The sequence below is a fragment of the Uranotaenia lowii genome, chromosome 1, assembly GCF_029784155.1.
Source record: "Uranotaenia lowii strain MFRU-FL chromosome 1, ASM2978415v1, whole genome shotgun sequence".
Classification (NCBI taxonomy): Eukaryota; Metazoa; Arthropoda; class Insecta; order Diptera; family Culicidae; genus Uranotaenia; species Uranotaenia lowii.
The window spans coordinates 7,043,147-7,067,350 of record NC_073691.1 but is presented as its reverse complement, the minus strand read 5'-3'; the positions used below and the strand labels follow the sequence as shown (position 1 = coordinate 7,067,350).

Sequence of the window (24,204 nt, the reverse complement as noted above, 5' to 3'; positions counted from 1 at the left end):
GCGAGTACTGTATTCGGAAATTCAAAACATTGAAAGAGTAAAAATCAAAACGTAGAAGATAGGAATTCCATAATTATTTATATTCGCGTTTTTTTTCAAGTTTTCGATCTTTAATAACTTGATTTTTCGATCACTTGCAATATATATTGTATGCAATATTGTTGCATACAATATTTTGTACAATTTGTTTCAATTTATTGAAAATTTGAATGATTTTCAAAACACACCACCCCCTAATGATTTCTCAACTCCAAGTGACAAATTTTTTTCCGAATATATTTTTTTTTCCGAATCACTATTCGGATAAAATTACCTAATATTAAGTGTTTTTTTCCAATTACAATTACATACCGGTTAAAAATAATTACCGATGGTTTGAAATAACCGGAATATTACAGTTTGTGTTACAAAAATGAGAAAAAATCTACAGGACGGTTCGTAACGTAAAATTAACAAGCAATACGAAAAAAACTACCGCAAATTTACAGTTTTTCTAGACTAAATTACCGATTGTTACGTTGAAAATTTCCTGTAATTCAACGGAAGTAAACAGAATTTTGCAATTCGTTCACGTTCTGCAGCTAGAGCTGATGTTTCGTTCGAAAAAAAATTTAAAAAAATGTTCGGTAAACTTCAAGAGACATGTAGTTTTTTCCGTCAACATTCGATTAATTTGACAGGTAATGCGTGTTAATTTTAAACACTCGAGCGAGAGTTAATCTAGCTGATAAATTGTGTGGTTCAATGAACAAAGGTTTCGGGTAAATAAACTAACATTTGCAGTTTTCCTGTCAATATTACAGATTATCTGGTCGGAACTTTTTGGTAGTTTAGCTAAAATTACCGAAACTTTAAAGTTTTTATCGCTTTTGCGCCAAGATTTTTTCATTTACAACTTGTTTATTAAAGGCTTTTTTCTTTTACAAGTTTATCTAGGTTAGTAGGGAAGGAGGCCGTAATAATCGCGGCAACTCAACGGATAACCAAGAAATAATCTAACTCATAATTTGATTGGTAAATTTAAGAGGCGCGTCAGTAAAAATATAAGTGGTAGTTTAGCTAAATTTACCAGAATTTTACAGTTTTTTCGCGTTCATATCCAAGAACGGAAAAGAATCTGGCTGGAAATTCTAATAGTGGTCAACAATTAGTTTGGTAAAAATGCTAAGCATCACAGTTTTATCAATCAAAATTATCAATTCTGAAGTGAAAATTACCAGTAGTTAGGTAAAATTAATGGAATTGTTAGTTTGTAAACCTAGAGCTACGGAAAAGGCGTCTTGATTACAATAAATCTTCTCAGTCAAAACTGTGCTAGATTCATTGAAAAACTGCCCGAGTTGTGTCGTGTAACAATTATTTTTGTATGGGATTGTAACTCCTTCTCTTTAAAAGTGGAAATTTCTTCAAAATCCGCTAACAATTTAGTTAAGTTTGTTTCCAATACAACAAATTAATTATTTCGTAAAGAGAAAACTGGCTTGGGAACCAAGAAGAACAAGAATAATTTCTGAATTTTGTAGTATTTTAACTTGTTTTTATCAGCCCCCACCCCCCTCTTCTATTCTAGCCTAAAAAAATTGCTGTATGCTGCTGTATGTATATAATAAATCGACATATCATATCAAAAACGACTTGTTTGCCAAATTTGTTGAAAATCTTTAAAAACAAATTTTTAGAGTTCTGAAAAAGTTGCCGTTAAATTTACATGGGACCCCCTCGTTTCGAAAATTTCACAATTACAAATAATCATCTCTTTATGTTAATCCTTACTTTTTTTCAGCAATTTTGATGAAAGTCACTTAAAATTGTTCCACGTCATATGAAAACGTTGATTTTGTAAGGGAATCCCCTCCCTTTCCTCATATGACAGGGGAATGTAGCCATTGCATATAACCCATCCTAGGTCTCAAAAACTTCAGGGTACTAAAATTTCATATAAATCGAACCACCTTTTCTAAAGTGCTGGGAAGACAACGAAAACACCTCTCTATTTTTTTTTAAGGAAGAACTTAGTTGAAAGAGAAAAAGCAGAAGAACTTAGTTGACCATGTTAATTTTTTTCAGATCACAAATAAATGCACTAACAAATTTATTTTCTTTAATTAAAGGTCTAAAAGAGGTCGCCAAGAAGACAATTTCATGGTTCGTTTTCCCATCATGGTACTTTCCCGAATGAGTGTGTGTCCCTGAGGGGCCAGAAAAATTTGCCCATGATGATGATGATGTTGAAATTGAAAAAGAAAGAAGAGATGCCGACCTGACTGACCGCTCTGGCCTGCCTGACTGCCTATCTGGTTTGTAAAACCGGACAATTTTATTTGGCTAATAAAATCAACCAACAATACTTTTGAACCGGCCGCCAAACGATTCGCGGTTCCGATTGTGGGGTTTGTTTGCGGTGAAAGACCTTGGCGGCGCGGCAGGAATTCCGAGGGTAAGTTGTCGGAAAATGATTGCACTTTCGCGGCAGAGGTAGGCGCCAGGTTCGGTTCAGATTAGACTGGATGATGTTCCGCCTATTTTTTGGCGGACTTTTATCGTTTTTTTTGCAGAATCACACCAGATAAGAGAGGGCATTAACGTTTTTTGAAGGACCAAATTTAAGATTCGTCGTAAAAATGATGAGGTAAAGACTAAATGTTCGATTTTGAAACTCTTCAGACCATTAGCAGGTTGATTGCGATGGCGCCTTTGTTTTTGATACGGAATAAAAGGAGATGGTTAAAGTCACCGAGAGGAATTTTTAGAGTAAAGTACCGAGTTGAAACGTTGGAATTTTTCCCATTCCGTAAGGTTATTTACGAGATATAATTGGATACGTTACGACAATACCGCAATAAATAATACCTAAATAACTGACGTATTCCTCGATTCCAGTTTTCGGAACTTCGTCAAAGAAGAGAGGCAAAAATTTGCATATCCATCAGCGGGCAGCAGATCATCGCTCTTGGTCAGTGTCGAAATCGGTCAAACGAAAGCAAAAGCACCGGTTCCTGATTGACGATCGACGGGTCGTTGACAGGAAAGAAAGTGTCTTCTGGCCACGCCGGGATTGAGCAGGTTTGATCGCTCGCCGCGTGACATACCGGTCATCAACAATTTCGTGACAACCCACGATGGTCAAGATCGAAAGTGACAACGAAAGTTGTCGGTTTCTGTATGACAAAATCACCGGGCAAAACGGCAGTAATAAACTGACATTAAAAAACGACAAATCTTTTGCCTCACGGCCAGAGACGTGACAATGGTCAATTTGGTTCAGGCACCTCAACTCGACTCAACTGGACGATCGGCGACCATCCTGGAGGTACAGAGACTTGCGCGAAAAAAAAAACACAGAAACGAACCCGAAATTGTTTAGCTTGGACACTGACTAGCTTGGCTTATGACGGTCGCAAGAATCGTACCGAAAATTAAACTTTCACTAATGTGCGTCTTTGCGAACGGCCCCAAACAGTTTGCGCAGCCTCGAATGAGCCCCGGAAGCATATTGTTGTAAACCTTGTAGTTTTCTAGCACTGCATTTTCACTCCGGTTGGTCGTGAACTTTTTATGACCATTGAATCCGAGGAAAAAATAGCTGATAAAACAAGTGTCGTTGACCAACAAGCAAGCAAATCGTGATTTGGATGAGCACGAAAGCAAAATACCACTTCAGTTATGACCGAATAGCTGCACGCTGTCAAAATGCAGTTAAAAAAAACTGCAAGATCACTTCACTGCGAAGTGCCCGAACCTAATTTAGTAAAGCGCAGAGGGAAAACCCACCCTAAAATTCAAAGAAATCAAACAAATTGATCAAGGCTTCATTTAGGAATTCGGAAACAAATGGCGGCGCCATTTCAACCTAATGACCCGACGACTACGACAATGGATGTCTCGTCTTGCACAACTTAATCGGGGCGGAACCACCTTGACCACTTAAGGCTAAGAGAGCCTCAAGAATCCGGTGACCCATCCCAGAACCCACATATGTACGTTGTCGATATTTTAAAAGATCGGGAAGCCCGAGCAGCATCTTTCGGTTATACTATGCTTAACCATCCAACAACTTCAAAACAGGTCGTCGTCGTCGTCATCAATTGCTAAGTTAGAATGTTGTGGTTCTTGTTGTTGTTCCCATTACAAGTAATCGCAAATAGTCATCAAGGATCATACACAAGACGATGACGACTAGTTCTGACGGTGCTGCTGGTGGTCATTCTCTGAATTCTCTTCCCCAGTTAACTATCGTGATCGCACGATTCTAACATAAAAACGTTCTAATGCTTCTTTATTTTAGAGCTGTTTATGTTGTTGTTGGTTTTCGACCATTTCGCAATCGTTGAAGTTTTATGTACTTAGACCAGTCAGTCGTCGTTTTCCCAGCTAGCCAAGTCAAGAGTCGTTTTACCTTTTTATAACTTACTCATCTGGCGCCAGTAGGCTTCCCCGATCCGAGACGGAACTATCAGAGGCAGATTTCGGTTTCTCGGGCCCGCCGCTCTTAGAACGGTTGATAATTGACGATCCTATTACAGAATGTTGTACCAATACCACTTCCATATGGGTGGATGGAGATTTTTCTCCCCCCAGGTGCCCATCAATTAGTTTACAAAGTACCTATGTAGGTACATACCTGGAAATTTGCGGTAAGTTCTCGTCATTGGTAGAGGAAAGTTGTCATGTTAAATATAGACAACCGACCGGCAGAGATTAGATTACCGGGTAGGAATGTGGTAAAAATAGAATAAACTTCAAACGGGAACCAAGCACTCACATAAGGTGGTAAAGGGTGTGCAAATCTTGGAACTGAGGAGGCATCATCTTCTCAGCGTTGCTGATTAATAACTTTCTAACAATCATGTGCTCATTAAAACGTATTATGGACACATTCTGGATTAAACTAACTCTAAAAACGTAAACGTAACGAGAATGTTCTTTAAGGTAAACTTGAACAAATTTAATGGGAGATAACCACAATTGTCATCTTGTCCTTCTATGGCGACCGTCAAAAAACTACTCTAGTAAGAATTTCCATTGAGTCACTCGCCATACATGGTCGTAAGGGTGGCAATGGATGTATGGGAAAAATTTCATGATCGAATTTCGAAAACCGACTATATACATTTTGTAGATTAGTCCAAAACACTGACTGACTCAATCGGACTTGATTCAGAGGTGCTAAAAGTTTTCATTTTTTGACCTTCAAAAATCACCAAAGGGAGCACAAAGCGAATAGGGAAAATCGAAATTTTAATTTTTACGCCAAATGACATCAAAATGCATAAAACGTCAAAACCTGGTGTGAAAAAATGTCAAAAATCGACTTAAAATTTTTTTAAATCACCTAAGGGGCAACCACCAAAGAAAATTAGGAAAGCCAAAATTTATATTTTTATGCCAAATGACTTAGAAAAGCATGAAACGTTGAGATGTGGTATTTAATCTAGAAAAAAAATTGGGCCAAAATCCGACTTTCTGGGACTTATTCGGTTTTCCGGAAAATTGCCGGCTTTCTGAAAAACGTCTCAGAAGGTCGATTTTTGACCAAAATTTTTTTTTCTAGGTAAAACGACGTTTCATGCATTTCTGAGCCATTTTGCATCAATATTAAAATATCGGTTTTTCTGATTTCCTTTGGCCCCACTTTGGGTGATTTATATGAGGTCAAAAAGCCGAAACTTCGAGCAGGGTGGCTACTCAATTTCAATGTTTGATTATCCGCATTTTCCTGACTTTTCCCGCTTAGTTTCACGAAATTCCCGATTACTAAAAACAATAATAAAGTGACGAAAGCTCTATTTACCGGTTTTCTATCTTTAATAAGCGATTTAATTAATTTTTTTTTGTAAACCCAAAAATCATAACATATTTAAAAAGATTTCAATTTTTAAACATTTCGCTGTTACCAACCAAAATGAGATAATCCGCAAAGTTTGGACCTTAACTGAAATGGTACCGGTTTGGGTAATTTATAATTTTTATAATATTCGAAAAAAACAAGTAATTTTCCATCTGAAACATAATGAGCAGAGGTATTTCTAAAAAAAAAGGAGAAAGATTTTGTTTTATCGGGAATGCTGTAAATACTTTAAGTATGAATATAATAAAAAGGTGTATTATAGTTAAATTCATTTTCATTAAAAGACTCGTTTCATATAAATGAGTCAAAACAGCCGCAAATAAGTAAATTTTTTGTGACTTGAATGAATTTAGTTATTTGCGAAGGTTTTTTTAATCGTCAAATAAAAAAAAAACCCTTGACTGATTTGAGATTACTGTGTGAATTTAGATTAGAAATTAAGGAACGTGTTCCTTGTTTATTTTATCCATATATCCACAGTGATGCCAAAATATAAGCGCTGATGTGGTCTACACACAAAATTTTCGAGGCCGGAATTTAGCAAAATTTTGCTCAAATTTGACCAGCTAGAAACTTAGCAATCAATTTAGCAAAAAAAAATTACTAATATTTTAGCAGAATAGCTAAAAGTGTCCTGACTAAATGTTTACTAATTTGATAGCAAAAAAAAAAGTTGTTTGCTAAATCTCTAGCAATTCAAAATTTGTCCGATTACTAAAATTTCAGTAAAATATAATTTTCAACTTATCTGTTTTTCCTGTATGGAATGAAAAATAATAATATTTATATTGGTTCACCATTTTATATTTCTGATTTTGTACAATTATAAAACCACTATTTCCACCCATCTATTCGATGATGTTGTGGTTTTCTTTGCTGGCTTCTGTTTCCTGTTGTCGGCCTGGGACAGTTTGGTTAGACGCTCTTTTCCGCTTCCATCGAGTTATATTGATCACGCTTTAGGTTTGGAACCCGTATGACCTGGAGGAAAAATAGAATTTCAGTTTTGTTTCTCACATCTGCATAGAAAATAATCATTTACCACCAGATTCCAACTTGGAAACGTGTTAGACTCCACGTTCTGCAGGCATGAATCGTCGCCGGTTTCGGCTGGTTACATCGGGACACTTTTTGAAATCTAGATAAAACAATAAATAAAACAGATATGAATAATATATCTTATATCGCAAATATTAGCATAATAGCTGAAACTTATTGCAGCTCTAGAGATTATAATGCTGCACGAAACAAACGGAACCGAACACATAAATGGAATCGAACTAACATTGCAAATTTGAATTCTCGTTGGGAGTACAATATCAATAAATAGAACGTTAGAAAACAATTGGTCACCAAATTTCAAATTTTTTTTTTTTTGAAAAAAAAGTAAATTGAAATTCGGTGCACAATTGTTTCCTAACGTTATATTTATTGATACTTATTGATTTCAAACAACTTCTTGACCGTATAGAAGACGTATTACTTTCGGAAGGTCAAATCTTCGATCAACGGAACTTACAAACAAAGGTATAATAATACCACCAGTACTGCAAAGGGTGGTGATGTGATGTTCAACTAAAATATTCTAATTGGAATCTAGCTTACTATAGTCATGCTACTTTTCTCTTTTAAAACCTAATTGATTAAAAACCGTAAAAAAGTTAATTTTGAACGAAAAATTCTCTGATTTATTTTTCAATAAATAAAAATGAAATATAATTTGGAAAAACAATGGGCTTAGGTGTCCTATCAAACAAAATAAAAAAAAATTATCCATATTACAAAAAAACAATGAAAGATAAGTTAACATGTATTCAATACAAGAATCGATTCAAAACATGCATTTGACTTTCCATAAGTAAATGGATGGACATGAGTAATATGCTTATCAAACAGATAATACCGTGCGAGACCCAATGGTCGCACATTTTCTACTTCAATCGTTTTTTTCTTCGCAAAATAATAACTAGGTATTTAATATTGTACATTTTGATTCCTACAGTATTCATTTACGATTGCCGGAGAATGTAAATTTTCGCATTTGATGTCAGTGCATCATTCCTTAAATGCGCGGCCATTGAGTCTCGCACTACAGACATTAAAAATTTCAAACCTAATATTGTCCTAGTAACTCTAACCCCATTTTAACTTCCCTGATTTAATCCATTTCATCTCAAGTGGAAGCTATCAAGGCAATCCTTCCATGCGCCAGGTTACCCATAGTTGCAAAGCTTACATTTCCCGTATGGTAGATGTTACGAATCTGTTGGAATTGGTGGTGGAATATAGTGGATTTCTATTTCCAAATCATGAATGTACTTAGCCCTCTCCAGCTCCAATGGGCTCATTTTTATACAAAGTATACTTACCAACTAATATCGAGGGTAGTAGCCTTTTTTATCAAGATAACGGTACTACTGGGTGGATACCACTTGGCAGTCGGTTAGAAGGGACCCCAGGTCTCTGCTGCCTGTTTCTTCGGAATGGACTCCCCTCCGGAAGAAGGCCTACACATGTCCACCCGCAGCACAGCACCATGTCCCTGCAATTTGCTTCAGATGGGTGCAGGCTCGGTGCCACTACCTGTTTTGTGTCTCTGGCCATCAAGCGGGGCGAATTTTTAAGCATCTGGCTGAAAAATGAATAGTTTTGTTTCAAATTTAAATTCATTTTTCTTGAATATGTACTTACCGAGCTAAATTCACAGAATATTTATGCCATTTTTGCACTCTGTTTAAATTTTGCGGGGAGCGAAAACAAACGAAACACAACTATAAACTCAGGGCGACATCTTAGGGCAAACGGATCAAACTTATCTGACACTGCTGAAATTGAGCAAATTAGGACAGTGGTTCGCGTCTATGCTACGGTAATGAACTCAAACAAATAGCAAAGAGATTTTTTTACTCAAATTCAGTTAAAATCACGACAATTTCTGAAAGAGCTAATTCAGCAGTAAAAATTTTTTTTTGCTAACTGGAAGTAATGGTATATTTTTGCTAAGTGGAGCCTCGAAAGTTTTGTGTGTAGTGGATAGGCTGGCGCGAGTCTGGTAACCCAGGCGTACTGGGTTCGATTCCCGGTATCGGCAAGAAAACTTTTGGGTTCGAATCCCTTAAGTTGCCGACAGGTAAGATGTGTTTAATTGTATAAATAACTAAATGAACTAAATATTTCAGAGAGAATGCATCTGGGGATTATCTGAAGAGACTATTGCAAGCGGAGTGGATTGCCAACCATTGTAGGTCTCTGAAGGTTGGATGCCTCCCTAGAAGCAGTGCTGCAAATTTTCAGTGTCAGTGAGAAATTATCAGCTGACTTTATTGCAGTGTATCGGTCAGTTCCATTCCAACTAGATTCATACGAGAATGAACTGAAAGCTCAGTCCTGAAAGCTCTCTGCACACTCATTCACCAATCGGCAACATCGGTGCTTAGTATACATTCAGGCTCTTTGCAGGTTCATGAGGTTATCCAATCTTCATTTTCAGTTTCAAGCGAACATTGCTGAAAGTGAAAAAAGCTTCCTTCTATTATCATTAAGTTTAGTTGAATGGTGACAAAGATTGTTCGACTCGCTAGACATGCGCAAATATCAGAATTACTGCTGAGATCGCTATTTTTGAAGGATTCTGATAAAAAATACGTCTGTTTCAAATGGTGTGAAGAGGTGGGAAGGTTTAGAAATGAGTGTTCGGGTTGGCGAGACGAACGCTGGCGAGGGAGCGTGTAGACGAATGTGGGGGACAAAATTATGACAAAAAGTTGGCAATAAAATGACAAAACATGACAAATGTGGTAAAAGTATGACAAAATTATGACAAAAAAGGCAAAATCATGGCAAAAAAAATGACAAATGTCGTAAACAATTGACAAAAATATGACAAACATAACAAAATTATGACAAGCGTGGTAAAAATATGTCAATAAATAGACAAAATCATGACATGAAATTGTGAAGTCAGACAAATTTATATATTTGAAAATTTGATATCAAAAGAACAAAAATACGACTATGTCGTCAAACTATGTAAAAATTTGACAAAATGATTAAATATTACAAATCTTCCAGATTGTTGTAATTTTTTAACCACATAAATAATTGTATTGTCAATTTTTTGTGATAATTTTGTTTTAATAATAAGATTTATGTCATAATGTTGTCTTATTTTCATCACATAACACATGATTTTGAGAAAGTTTTCTCGAAGTAAAATCATTTTATTGTTAAATTTATGTCGTTTTTGTCAGACTTTGTCATAATTTTATAATTTTGTTGTCTATTTGGCATTGTATTGTAAATAATTTGCTTCATTTTTGTGTTATTTTTCATATTTTTATCACATTTGTCACATTTTTGTCTCATTTGTCGGATTTTTGTCTTATTTTTGTTATGTTTTGTCATTTTATTGTCAATTTTTTATCATATTTATGACATAATTGTTTGACTGATGTCATTTTATTGTCAAATTTTAGTCATATTTGTCAGATTTTTCTCATACTTTTGTCACAATTTTATCATGTTTTCAACATATTTATCACATTGTGTAATAATTTTGTCATTTTTTGACCTCATTTTATCATATTTTTGTCATTATTAATTACCATAAATTCAATTTTTTTTTATATACATCCATCCAAGTAAACGTATAGCCTCAGCGATTTTCAATTCGCGTTTTCTTTTTGAATCCCAATTCATAATTTGCAAAAATGGCAAAAACAAATGCTTACTGAAATTATCAGCAACTTTCGCTGACACTGATTGAATGCTTAAGCTGCAGTCACTGATCAAAAACAGTAAGTGACAGAAATGCCCAAGCGAAAGACGCTTTCGTAGCTTTCGAGTGAAACAAGTTAGTTCGGGTTTCCGAGTGAGCTTTCTACTGACTGATAGACACACTCACACAGCTTTCTGTAGGCACGAGGATGACCGAGCCGATCAGAAGCTTTTATATTTGTTGACTTTTCTATTCCGTTCATTTCAGATGAAGCTTTTTACACTGATAGAAAATCACAGTCAGTATCATTCGTGCTTGAAGATAATTTGCAGCACTGCCTAGAAGCAATTCGAAGGCCTAGCCACACAGACATAGGCTGGACCTTGCTACCGATGGGGGACTCATACATACATACATACATATCCACAGTGATGCCAAAATTTTCATTTTGTTCTCCTTAATATTTTTTTTATGCGGCAGCTTGTGAGAAATCACAGGACCCTTTTGAGGCCAAAACTTCTCACCGCGGGGGAAAGCTAGGTAAATGAATTGGGAAGGAGTTGGGCGAGACCGTAATACACCAGAGGGACTAAGCACTGGCACTCAATTTAACACTGGTTGCTCCCTGATAAATTAGAAGGTCAGGGAGCTGTATTACGAGCAAAGTTAGGGTTTTACTATTCACTTTGTAATTGTGTAAATAGATTGCAGTTTGGATGCTACGATATGTAGCACTGTGTTGTGTAATGTAACAGACAAAAAATAGCCACTGTGGGCTGAGTTTTGTTGTTACGATGTGTAATGCTTGACTGTGTGATGTAACAGACAAATAATAGCCACTGTGGGCTGACCTTTGTTGCTGCCGTATGTTTTGTTATGCTGTGTCATATGTTTAGTAAACAAATAATGTGTAATGTAATATTGACTAATTGACCACTGAATTATGTGTAATGTAGTGTAAAGTGTAAATTCCCGGTCAAACAATAATTACTGATCGGACCAAAGAATGCTTGGTGGGGCGTTTGTAAAAAGCCCTGGGGCCAACACCATATCTAAGTTCACTTGCATTTTAATTGAACTGAGGGTGCTCCTAAGTATCGAAAAATGTGATAATATGAAAACGGGAAAGATACTTAGGCGCCAAGGCATACCCAATTATATCAGAGTTATACAATTGAGCCCCCTACCACGCCCAGGGCATTTTGTTCTCCTTAATATTTCATCTGAAAATATTTCCTGAGTTCGATCAAATCGAGTTCCACGCCAGCAGCATTTTTTTTTTTGACGTAGAATTACGTCTTACGGCAACACTATAGGGGGGCAAATTGAAATTCGCGATCGGTTCTCGCGTCACGAAAAACGCCTCTTTCAAAGACATCTTTCTTAAAAGACATACCAAGCCTGCTCAACGTTGATTGGCTATTCTAAAGTGAAAAAAAGCTAGGACGCCCCGCCCCTTCTTGAGTTTTGTTTTTTTCCAGCCTACGAGAGGTATAAAAAAGGGGTCGACTGACGGTTTGTTTCATTTTTTCAGAGAAATTCAAACCTGTCACATGGGCAGAGCAGAGCAGAGATGGCCAACAGTGGCAGGAGCAAGTAGTGATAACTCAGATCACCCGCGACACCAATGACCCATCTACACTACCTAACACACACACACACACACATACACACACACACATACACACACACACACACACACATACATACACACATACATACACACATACACACACACACACACACACACACACACACACACACACACACACACACACACACACACACACACACACACACACACACACACACACACACACACACACACACCTTCCATCGGCATGCCACACACACCTCCCGTCACTACCCATGGAACACCACCCGCCCACCGCAGCCTATTTCCCACCATTACCCACCGTACACCTCCCTTCCACACTTCCCAACACCACCCATCGCTCACCACCCACCTATCGCACACCACCCACCTATCGCACACCACCCACCTATCGCACGCCACCACCCACCCATCCTTTTCACCCATCGCACACCACCACCCGGCCTTCCATGCTACTGGCCCATCGAACATTACCATCCATCCTTACCACCCACCGATCGCACACAACACCCATCGCACACAACAAACACCCATCGCACACAACAAACACCCATCGCACACAACAAACACCCATCGCACACAACAAACACCCACCCAACCATCGCACACCACCATCACCGACTCATCCATTCCACCCCCCCATCGCACTCTTTATCAATTAATGTAATAGAAAAGTCAAGACTCTCTCGTATTAAGATTTTGAAATTTGATTATATGAAAACATAGTTGATCCAACGATTGCTCCGGAATCCTAGATAAATGCAACAGTTTTAGCTAGTGATTGCTACGTGATCTGAAGGGAAATAAAAACAAGATACTGATTCCAACGAGACGCATGAGGCTAAACAGTTTGAAAGCTTTTGCATTGAGTCAAGCGTTTAGATCAAAGCAGTCGTTGTAAACTTTTCTCGCAAGCGTTTGATACAAAGCTCGTGTGTTGATCACATTACTTGCATAACTACCGGGCGCAATCATTTCGACGGCATCTGCCTTGTTTCTGCTTATACTAATATTTAATTCGACTTTTGTTATGCAGTTGAAAATGCTGCATACTATCTTTATGGGTCATTTTAGATCATTAATAGGTATCAAACGACAATTTAGGGAAGAATGAATTTTCTTGGAGATAAATTCCTTTAACAAAAATTCGACATACTTTATTCTAGAATGCTAGTTTAAGACGAAAAGCACATTGACGCACAAAGACATTGTAATTCTACGTGAACTTCTCGGTCGTTTCTTATATACAACCTCTGTAACTTTTTTTTTGAGAAACTTCTGTAGAATGTACAAACTATTCCTATGGATTACAAGAAAATTTATGGATTTTAATGACTAGAACTTGTGATTTTTATTCATGAAACAAATTTCCGTCAACCATATTTGCTTTTTCGGTCTTGTAAATAAGATTCAAATTCCTACTATCTATCCTGAATGAGTGGCCACCTTGGATAAGCCTCTATGTTTTCCTGATTTTTGGCGATAAGTCTGGTTTTCCCTGATTTTTGTGAGTAAATACGATGGAAAATGGGTAGTGCTTCATTAAAGACATTGGTGGAGGTCGAAATGTGGATTGACGACCAAAAAAAGGACCTCGTTTCGACCGAAATTTCCAAAAACCATATATCCTGATATTTTTATTTCTCATGTCCCTAAAATTTGAAAAAAAAAAAACTGATAATGATTGGAACGAAGATAAAATCAATTTGCACTTAATGAAGAAATCAGCAGAATGATTTTTTCCGAAGCGAGTTTACGCACGTCTGAGGGAGTGATAAAAAGTCAAATACGTTGTTTTTGTTTCGAAGGAGGACAATCGGCTAAATTTGTTAAAACTTCGACCAAAATTAAATGTTTTGGGCAAATTTAAAGATCAAGCTTCAAGAAACAGAAAATGATATCCAAAATAGCCATGGTTTAGAAAAATGAAAGTCCATAGTAGATAAAAGATATGCATTATAGATGGTGCACGTTTTGTCCAAAAATAAAAATTGAAAAACTTCTTCTGTGGACATCACAAATATTAGCACATTGCTTGAAATTACATTACCAGGCAGCGTTGCTGAAAATTTTATTCCCCCTTATTCTGCGCCGCGCGTGAGGTGACGATAGTCGATTCACCCTAGTCACCCGATTCTAGAAGTCGCTTTAGGTGAGAAACGTCTTTTAGAATGAACTTTTGGAGTTCTTATCCTAATCTAGTAGTCAGCTGGGCATAAACCTCTGTCACATCGGCTTCGGGAATAAGGTGACAAGACTCACGTGACTCCAACGCGACTCGACTATCGTCACCTCACGCGCGGCGCAGAATAAGGGGGATTATTTTCCATCTTTACATTCAAAAGTTATCCACAAAACTAAGTATTTCAAAGACCTTATTTTTCAGAAAGTTGAAGTTTCCGTTCGATCAAAGCCTGTAGACACGTTAAAAAAACTGAAATTTACACCAGATAAAAGTTTGAGAAATAGAAAAATGTTTGGCCTTAATAACTCAAAATGGACTATTTTTATACATAAACCGCTTGGGTTCCAAAAGCTTGATATGCTTTCAGACCTAATCCTACCATGGCACAATCAATGTACGGTTCTTAAAGGAGATCCCACTTCCCTTAATGCATATTTTTTCCATTTTCAGCGCCTGAGTGAAATGTTGGGGATAGTGTACTATTTGTGCACGATCTATTTGCGCTTTTCCGTTGTAATGCTTCTCGTTTTCCCGAAAATTATGAAAACTGGAGCTCACGATACACAGAGTTTGTACGTCTCGATGACGAACGGATGGCTCGGTAAGACGGCAATCACTGGTCCACTGGAGGCATGGGTTCGATAAAAACCCATATTGATTCGAGCATTATTTATTGACTGCAAGCTAGGGGACTTCTGACAAAACCCCATTACAAGATCTAATGCCATCGGCTTAAGTATTTAAAAAGAAGATCAATATCGACTAGGTTTTTAAATTTCGAATCAATCAGACGCAATTTTTGTCTTTAAATTATCCGGTTGATTTCAATCGTGAAATGAACACTTCGACTTTGACAAAATTTACCAAAAAACGGCAATATCGAAGATCTCATTGCCTTCAGTAAATTGGCAAGCAGATAGATTGCAGATAATCACATGCGCGAAATCACCGCGAAAAATTTCTCCATCTGCTGAGTCATTCCTGTATCGGTGTTCCGAATTTGAAGAACCGTGATGTGAATTCCATTGCATACACTCTGTTCCGAGAGTTCAATCAGTTAATGCAGTTACCGGGTCCAAATTCCGCACACATTTCGGGTTCAGCGGAAAGTTCCAATTTTCGACCCACATTTAAATGGCCAGTCTGTGGAACAAACAAACAAGACAACATCGTGTTGTGCAAATGCACAATTTTTGCTCCATTTTTTTTTGTTTTTGCTGATCCAGATGACCGCGTGGAGAGATGAAGATCGCGTGTTCGCGCGCGTTCAGCAGGTTCAAAAGTGAAAACCCGTTCGTCGTGTAACGGATTGTTCTACCCGAAGTTGGCCAAGTTGCTGGTCATTGCTGTCTTGGCACGTTGGGACTATCAATTACGGCACGTCGCGTTCTTCAGCTGCTTCAGATAATTTATTTCAACAACTTTATTCTCACGCACTCCGACGGCGGCCGCTCAATGTGGTCTGAATTTTTCATCTTCCATAGCCCTTCATCAGAATGCACCGGGGGTTGATTGTCGATGGATTAAATCGGTGCATCCTGGAAATGAGGTGTGGACTTATTACTCTACATTATCATCTCAGATGTAAAACAACAACTACGTGATTGTTAATGAATATGATTGCATGTCTGCAACAATGTAGCTTGCCCTAGCAATTTCTTCGAGAATTTCAACTATGGAGATGGTACTGTTGAAAAAAAGAGATAAATCCACAATCCTTCCTTGAGGTACAAATTGGGAAATACCACAAGACGTCGTGAGTCATTTCAGCAACAACGGCAACAACTGGTCCAGATCGATCGGTTATGGTCCAGATGATGGGAACTGCCTTCCATTGGAATTTCTTTTTCAACAATAAACTTGCTCATTTGGGATCTCCCGTGCGGGCACGATCGAATGTCAAGATCGAGGTTGCATGACCAGTCCACGCATATCAGCAGCATTGGAAATTAAACAAACGCAAAAAATGCGACAATCGAGATGAATCATAACTATCATCATGCGAGCGGCTGAAATTTCCCTGAATCATCTCTTGCGAGCTGAGCCGTAGTTGAAAGTTCGAAAGTGATTGTTTTCAGTCACAGTCATCGGCCGATTTTTTCGGCCACTTGTGACCTTTCTGGTACTAAATTGGTTTACGTCCATGTAAGTCTATGTTGACCGAGGAAAAGAAATCCTTTCGATTTTCAAAGATCAGAAAAATTAACTTGAAATTAGAAATTTCTGTCAAAATCTCAAACATATTTCAATTATGATATCAGAAAATTATTTCTTCGCCAACAGTGATATCAATTTTTTCTTTTTTGAGATTGATTCATGCCTAGTGATTTAACAACTCTTTTTACGTGGAGTGTAAATGTGTCGGTCATGATATACTTTTTTTATTAAAATAATTTATATTTAAAAAAAATCCCTTAAAGGCAAAGTTAACATAAAACGGAAAGTGGCATCGATTTCAAAAGTTCGAATCTTTTAGGGTCGATCAAAGACCATTCAGAATAAATCTTAAGAATTACAACGACGAATGACATGAATAATAGTTTCGCTTGACTTTCATTAATTTTGCCAACGCCGGAGCACAAAAAACTATACATTCACGTCTCATTAGCTCCTCTTAAGGAGGGACGACACGGTAGGAATTGATCCGGAAAAATGGACATCATCAATAACGCAGCATCCAGCAAGATGCTCACTCACTCATTCACTCAGCATGCGCAGTTCCTAATCAATAATTGCATGGACGGGAGTTATCACAAAAACGCAACTCAACCCCCTTAGTCTAGTCACTAGTCTCAGTATAGATGCAGATGATATTTATGGTCAGTCAAACACCGGTCAGATATGAGAAGAGTAATCCGTCTTCGTCATATCGAGCGCACCACGGATGATGCGCCGCATTCATAGACGACAACGATGCAAGTTTAAAAAAATAAAGACGCCAAGTGCAATTTACAATCGCGCTTGCTTAGCAGACAATTTGACCGAAGATGGACTACCTATAAGTAGAAAAAACAAGGCTCAGCGAATGAGCGCACAAATCTGTCATCGATTACAGTTTATGTGCGATAATAGTTTGTTGCAAGGGAGATCTATGACAAGTCAAACGGATGCAAAGATGACACCACTTCAGTGTAGAAAATGTCATTTCAAGTGGAACAACAACATCAGGTCCTCCACATCATCAACAGAACAGAGCCGAGCGGCAACGGGGCCAGGAATTTTCTAATTTTAGCTCCTAAACTCCTCCAACCTGTTGCTGCGGCCAGATAGCAGGCAAGCTGGCACGGATTGATCTATTGGCAGATGTAACCACAAACATAACACTCACTCGTCCAACAAAAAAACGAGTTCACTGGGAAGAAAAACTAGTTGGTAGGTTGGTTAAACAACATTTTTCACACTGTCACCAGAGGGGCCACACTTTGTTTGTCCGGTGTGTCCAGAAAAAAATACCCGTAACGAGCCTCGCCCTTCGAGAGAAGAAGCTTACAACAGGCCACATATTACAGTTGCTCATCACGCAGCAGTGCTCTGAATACCGGAGGATCATTACCCAGAGAAGAGGTACCTACCCCTACATAAGTAGGTACATCTTACTCGGAACGGAAATGTGTAATGTGCAATTAATCACCTTGCAGATCGATGCACCGAGATCACAGAGTGTAGGGTGTGAAACGCAGAGCTCGTAATTTCTACGGTAACATTTTTTTCTATTGCGCTAGTGGTTCCTGAAAAGGGTCATTCGATCCTCATCACAGGAAAGATGGTTCAATTCTGTGGTTTTCCAGGTGTTCTGTGATTCGGATTCAGATTAAAATTGTTGTTTAGTATTGAGGATTCGTAAAGAGATCTCCACACTCTCAAATTGATCCTGACTACTATTCTATTCTCAACTAGTTCTTCAGCGTAACCCTTTTAATCATTTCGATTACGTTTATCTCCTGTTTCTGAATTCGTAAAACTTTTCGTGAATTTTTGAGCTTTCTCAGTTTTCATAACTTTAAGTACATTCGAATATTGAAAATTGATTGAAAATCTTAAACTTTCTTTCTCTGTCTCCACTAGCTCATTTTCTCTCCCTCTACTCTCTCTATTCTCTCTCTACTCATTTTTTCTCTTTCTCTTTCTCTCTCTCTCTCTTTCTCTTTCTGCTCTCTCTCTACTCCCTCTTTCTCTCTACTCACTTTTTTCCCTCTACTCTATTTTTCTCTCTACTCTCTTTTTCTCCCTCTCTCTACCCTCTCTTTAGTCACTCTGGCTCTCTCTACTTTCCCTATAGTCACTTTTCCTTTCTATACTCTCTTTTTCTCTATATTCTTTCTTCCTCTCTACTCCTTCTTCCTCTCTATACTATACTCATTTCTTTTTCTCTACTATCTATTGCACCCTACTCCTTTTTTCTGACTACTCTTTCTTTTTCTCTTTACTCTATTTTTCCCTCTACTCTCACGTTCTCTCTACTCTTTCTTCTATTTTACATTCTCTTTCTCTCTACTCACTCTTCTTTTCTTCAATCTCTTTATCTCTACTCTCTTTTTATCTCTACTATCTCTTTAGCTCTACTCTCTCTTTATCTCTAATCCCTCTATATCTCTTCTCTCTATATATCTTTTCTATCTATATATCTTTTCTCTTTATATATCTATTCTCTCTGTTTATCTCTTCTCTTTATATCTCTTCTCTTTATATCTCTTCTCTTTTCATCTCTTCTATCTCTCTCTTTATCTCTTCTATCTCTCTCTTTATCTCTTCTATCTCTCTCTTTAACTCTTCTATATCTCTCTTTAACTCTTCTATATCTCTCTTTATCTCTTCTATCTCTCTTTATCTCTTCTATCTCTCTCTTTATCACTTCTAAATCTCTCTCTTTAAAACTTCTAAATCTCCCTCTTTATCTCTTCTATCTCTCTCTTTATCTCTTCTATCTCTCTCTTTATCTCTTCTATCTCTCTCTTTATCTCTTCTATCTCTCTCTTTATCTCTTCTATCTCTCTCTTTATTTCTTCTATCTCTCTCTTTATCTCTTCTATACTATCTTTTCCCTACTCTCCCTACTTTCTCTCCACTCTCTCGCTCTTTCTCTCTACACTCTCTCGCCCTTTCTCACTGCACTCTCTCTTTCTCTCTACTCTCTCTATTTTCTACTCTTTCTCTCTACTCTCTCTATTTCTCTAAACTTTTTCTACTTTCTGATTCTCTCTAATCTCTCTCATTCGTTGTCTTTACTCTCCCTTTCCCGCTACTCTGTGCTTTCTTTTTTTCTCGATTTTCTATTGAACTCCTCTATTTTTCTTCAAATTCTCTCGTTTCTCTCTCTCTATCTTTGCATATTTTTTTTTCAGCTAAGCTCATTTCTCGACACATTCATTTCGGTAATCCTGTCGTCGACAGCTAGTGACCAGTCGAGGAACTTTCAATATCGATGATGATACCAGGGAATTGTTGAACAAACTTAAAAGTTGACAAAATTTCAAACGAAAAAAATTACGTTGTTCAAAAAAGCATAACTTCACTCACCTTTCAACTTGGTGACCTCGATGGCAAACATGTTCAGCGACACCAGCTGCACCAACCGGTAGGAGGTGACGGCAATCGGCGAGTGTTGAATTAGGGCCCGGAATTCTCGCAGCATTTGAATTGCACACTGAGTAAACGATTCCATGCCCGTTTTGGTGATCAACTTTCCGAGCACATGCAGGAAACTCACTATGAACCGTTTGTTCAAATCGATCGAATCTAACTGACGCAGTTCCGCTTCCTCTTCCTCACTGGTATCACCTCCGGTTGCCGTTCGACCAGCCAAGGGATCGAGCGGGACGGTCCGGTGAACACGGGAACCACCTTCCGGATGGATCCACGTTTCTCGACGTAGATTCCCATCGAAGCGGTGTTCCTTTTCCTTCAACCGGGCACGGTTCTTTTCTTCTCGCTTCCGTTGGCTGCTCTCGTACTGGAAAATCGTGTCGAGAGAAAATCGGAAAATTAGAAAAAAATTAATGGAAATAGTTCGTATACAACTAGCACGAACAAATCAAGGTTAGAAACAGACAACTAACTAACAACTACTGGGCAACGCATCCAGAAAAGGAAATAACAGGTGTCATCATCTTGTCTAAATTTTTCTACAAGTCAATTCAATCAATTATTTCCCCGCCTGATGATGGTGGCAAACGAACGGCAATTATAACAACGAGAACATGGAGAACAACAACAAGAGGACTGGAGGATGGGACGACAAAACGGGGCTCCGAAGAGAACTGGTGATGGGTCACAAGTTGTGACTCACAACTAGTAGGTATTAATCATAACTACTTGTACGCTAAATAACTAACTATTATCACAACAAATATGGGCGCTTCTACGAGTGGGGGAGGGGGGTGCCTCTGAATGAAGGAGGATTTGATAACACATTACGCTTACAAGGATGGGAAAACTCACCAAAAGCTTATGCTAGTTAGTTTCAAGTTTTCAAATCGGTTTTGATCGGATTGATTGACAACGGACGAATGTGGCGGCAGCAGCATAGATGGAATAAGGAATTTATCGCAAGCAAAAAGACGGATAAAGAACCACCGCACAGCGAGATGTGCAGCAGGGAGCGAGAGAGAAAGAAGGGGAGAGAATGAATGTGTCAGTGGTTCTCTGTTAGTATAAGCCGGTGGCTTGCAGTTACAACTGTTTTTTTTAAATATTCTTGAGCTAAACTATATTTGGTAGCCTAGAAAATTGTCCGAATGTTGTGAGGGTAATGGGAAAGGTTACGAGTCTGATGGGTGATCAGTTCAGTGATTCTTTATAGATATGGCCGCGATCGACTGGCGTCGTTACGAGATAAAATCGCATTAGTTAATGCACATAAATAAACAACTCGGTTTTAATTACTCCATGCAATTCTACTTTATCTGATAAAGAAGATCTGTTTGGATGACTTTGGACTACGTTTTTACAGGTTTTAATGAATCAAACTCTATAAAAGGTGTTATTTTTGGTTTGTTATGATCAACTCAACTAATTGGTAGATTATTCCATGTTTATGGTTTAAAGTATCTTTTATTTGTCAGTCTGCTTCTCCAGAGTCCAGACTTCCAAGAATATAATCAATTGAATAATAAAAATTTTCAAAACACAATTGCAGATCGACTTGCATTCTTTTAAACAGTCAATGACTGATGTATCAGCGATTAGAACCATTATCAGGATAAAAATTTTGAACCATTAAAAATTGCTATTTTTCTTAATTGAGGCACTTAGGATCAGAGGGGTGCAAGTGATTTTTTATCAAAACTGAGATAAACTGTTTTTTGGATAGTTAAAGTATAGATTAACATTCTGTAGAAGACACAGGTCAGAAGAAAAATTATTTCGATATTTTTAAGCTATTTATAAAAAAACGTGTCAATGAAAATCCTGTTTCGTTTGGTGTCAGAAGGGTGCAAGTGCACTTGCACCCTTCTGACACCAAAGGATTATACTTTTAGGCTAGTTTCATTAGAACGTATACATTTTTGTCAGTTGAAAACAACATCATCTAGCTCCTACTAGGATTTTCTACTGGTTCTGACCAGAATAATCCAAAGTCCTCAGAAAGAGAAGTGATGAAAATAGATTCAGGTGTAACTTCGTCGGCATGAAAATCTCATTGTTATTATGTATACAAAAAAGTTCTAAATTTTTTTTTATGGCAAATTTAGCCAATGCTAAAGCTTAGTTCTTTTAGAAATGGGACACTTTCATTTGCTAATAGCTCGTTAACTAGTTATTTGATATTGAAAATTTTGACAGCATTTTGTTGCCTGTAAAAAGTACTATCCGACCTATTTTTTTCAAAATTTAAAATTTACGCGTTTTTGAGATATGTACGATGCAAGAGAAAAAGAAAAAAATAATTTTGCACAGTTTCCTTGAAAATACGTCATTATCAAATTGATAGCTGACAAAACCGTTGATTATTCAAAGAATTACTGAGTTCTTGTGGTGGATAAGTATGCAAACACTGTCAATAATGTCCACAAAGTTCAAATCAAGCATTGGAGAGAAGCACATGATCGGCAACAACGGTTAAGGATCATAAAGGAAGTCAAGTCTCATACCAGCATTTTTAATTTTCAATAAACGAAAAATTAAGGGTAGATCGCTGAAATGTCCAAAACAATTTTCTCCGATAAGCTGAAAGTGTTGCCTAGTGATGACTCATTGAAATCCAGCCTCAAACAACCATTTTTTGATAGTTCCAAAGCTCTTAAGCTGTAAAACCGGTACCGAAAAAAAAACGTTCAAAAATGTGGTCAAAAATAATCAAATTTGTTCATTTCGAAACAACTGTATTTACTAAAATGCTTCCAGTTTCCAGTTTCCAGAGAAGTATTGGACCAAAAAGTATCAGAAATTGAAGAAGGAGGGTGAAGCCACCTAAAATATAGATTTTTCGAAGTGTAAGTTGGAGAAACTGATCAATACCATGACTGAAAAAAGTGTGCGCCGGCCAATGGGAGAAAGCAAGAATAAAGTAGAAATTTCTTTAACAAAAAACGGTAAATATTTTTTTTCAAATTTTTTCATGAAAGATCATAACATTACCTTATTTTTCTTCATAGAAAGTATTTCGTTCAACCGAATGGTTTTTTAGATACAGGCATTCGTAACTGTCCCATTTCTAAAAGAACTAAGCTTTAATAGGGATAAAAGGCAAACACAAAACGCACTTAACAATAATTTTTTGGCAAATATATCTAAGAAAAATCTCTCGGATGAAAGCTCAGAGGATTCAGAGTTTTCGACAGGCTCTGATCATGATGTCACATACTATCCCACGGAACAAAATGAAACTTCGAAAAGTTCATTAAGTCTTTTAAGGAATATTTACATAACTGTTTAGGAAAGAGGCCTTGTATAATTAGACCAAAATAAGAAAAATTAAACATCCACGGTTCTTCTGGAGAATCAGAAGTTGCTGCTGCTGCAGTTGCTAGCGAGAATGAGTCCATTCCTGGAGAGTCAACTGGCCATTCATCAAGACCCCAAAAACGCCAACGAAATCAGGCAGTCTGGAAACTCATCTTGCGAAAAAAGCTACGAAACCAAGGGGAAGCGTACGTTGGTTCTACCGGAAAAAGCGACCAGCTAAACAGTTAATTTCAATGAATGAACACATCTGCTGGTAGTCTTGTGTATCCATTAAGGAAAAAGAGAGATTGAAAGTTTTCAACAAATTCTGGGAATTAGGATAGTGGAACTTGCAAACCTCGTTCATTATAAGTTGCATAGAAATTTGAAGCCCGAAAACGCAGAAAATTAAATGTGTGAACAAAAACAAAACATCTAGTATCGTACTGAATATACTCGTTACATACAGGTTCCAAAAGGATGCTATCATATTGTTTGGAGTCAGAGGGGTGCAAGTGACATTCTTGGGATCAGAAGGGTGCAAGTGAAAAATATCAATAAAAGTAGTTCGCCGTTTTAGCATAAATATCGCAAAAACTTTGGTTTTTCTTTCAGAATCGTTCATTTTAGACCTCATGAGACACACTCGTTCGAAAATTTAGTAGAAAAATTGATTCGATAATTTTGATTTAGAAAAAAAAAACTTTGAGGCCCGTTTTCTCGAAATCATCATTTCGGTACTTGCACCCCTCTGATCCTAAGCGCCTCAATTTCGGTCATTTTGTCAATTTGGTCATATTCGTTAATTTCACTTTTTCTTATTTTTTCAATTTCTATCATTTTAGTAAATTGTAAATAAATTTGGTTATTTCTTCCTTTGCTGACATTTTAGTCATCTTCATGTTTTAAGCCTTTTTTGTTTGTTTATAAATAGACGTCACTTTTGTCATTTCTTT

At 37.4% G+C, this 24,204-nt stretch overlaps 1 protein-coding gene and 1 long non-coding RNA gene across 3 annotated transcripts in view; both read right to left on the bottom strand.

Moving 5' to 3' along the window:
• LOC129738652 (telomerase-binding protein EST1A) overlaps window positions 1-24,204 on the bottom strand; it is a 177,474-nt gene that overhangs the window by 140,072 nt on the left and 13,198 nt on the right. For both annotated transcript variants that reach the window (XM_055729901.1, XM_055729902.1), the window contains one exon: window positions 19,883-20,315. In XM_055729901.1, the coding sequence (XP_055585876.1) occupies window positions 19,883-20,315 (433 nt within the window). The remainder of the gene's footprint in view (window positions 1-19,882; window positions 20,316-24,204) is intronic.
• LOC129738654 (uncharacterized) lies at window positions 6,701-8,654 on the bottom strand. Its single transcript, XR_008735585.1, has 4 exons — window positions 8,540-8,654; window positions 8,218-8,480; window positions 6,891-6,986; window positions 6,701-6,829 (listed from the first exon to the last, which is right to left on the bottom strand). It is a non-coding gene; the product is annotated as an uncharacterized LOC129738654 (long non-coding RNA).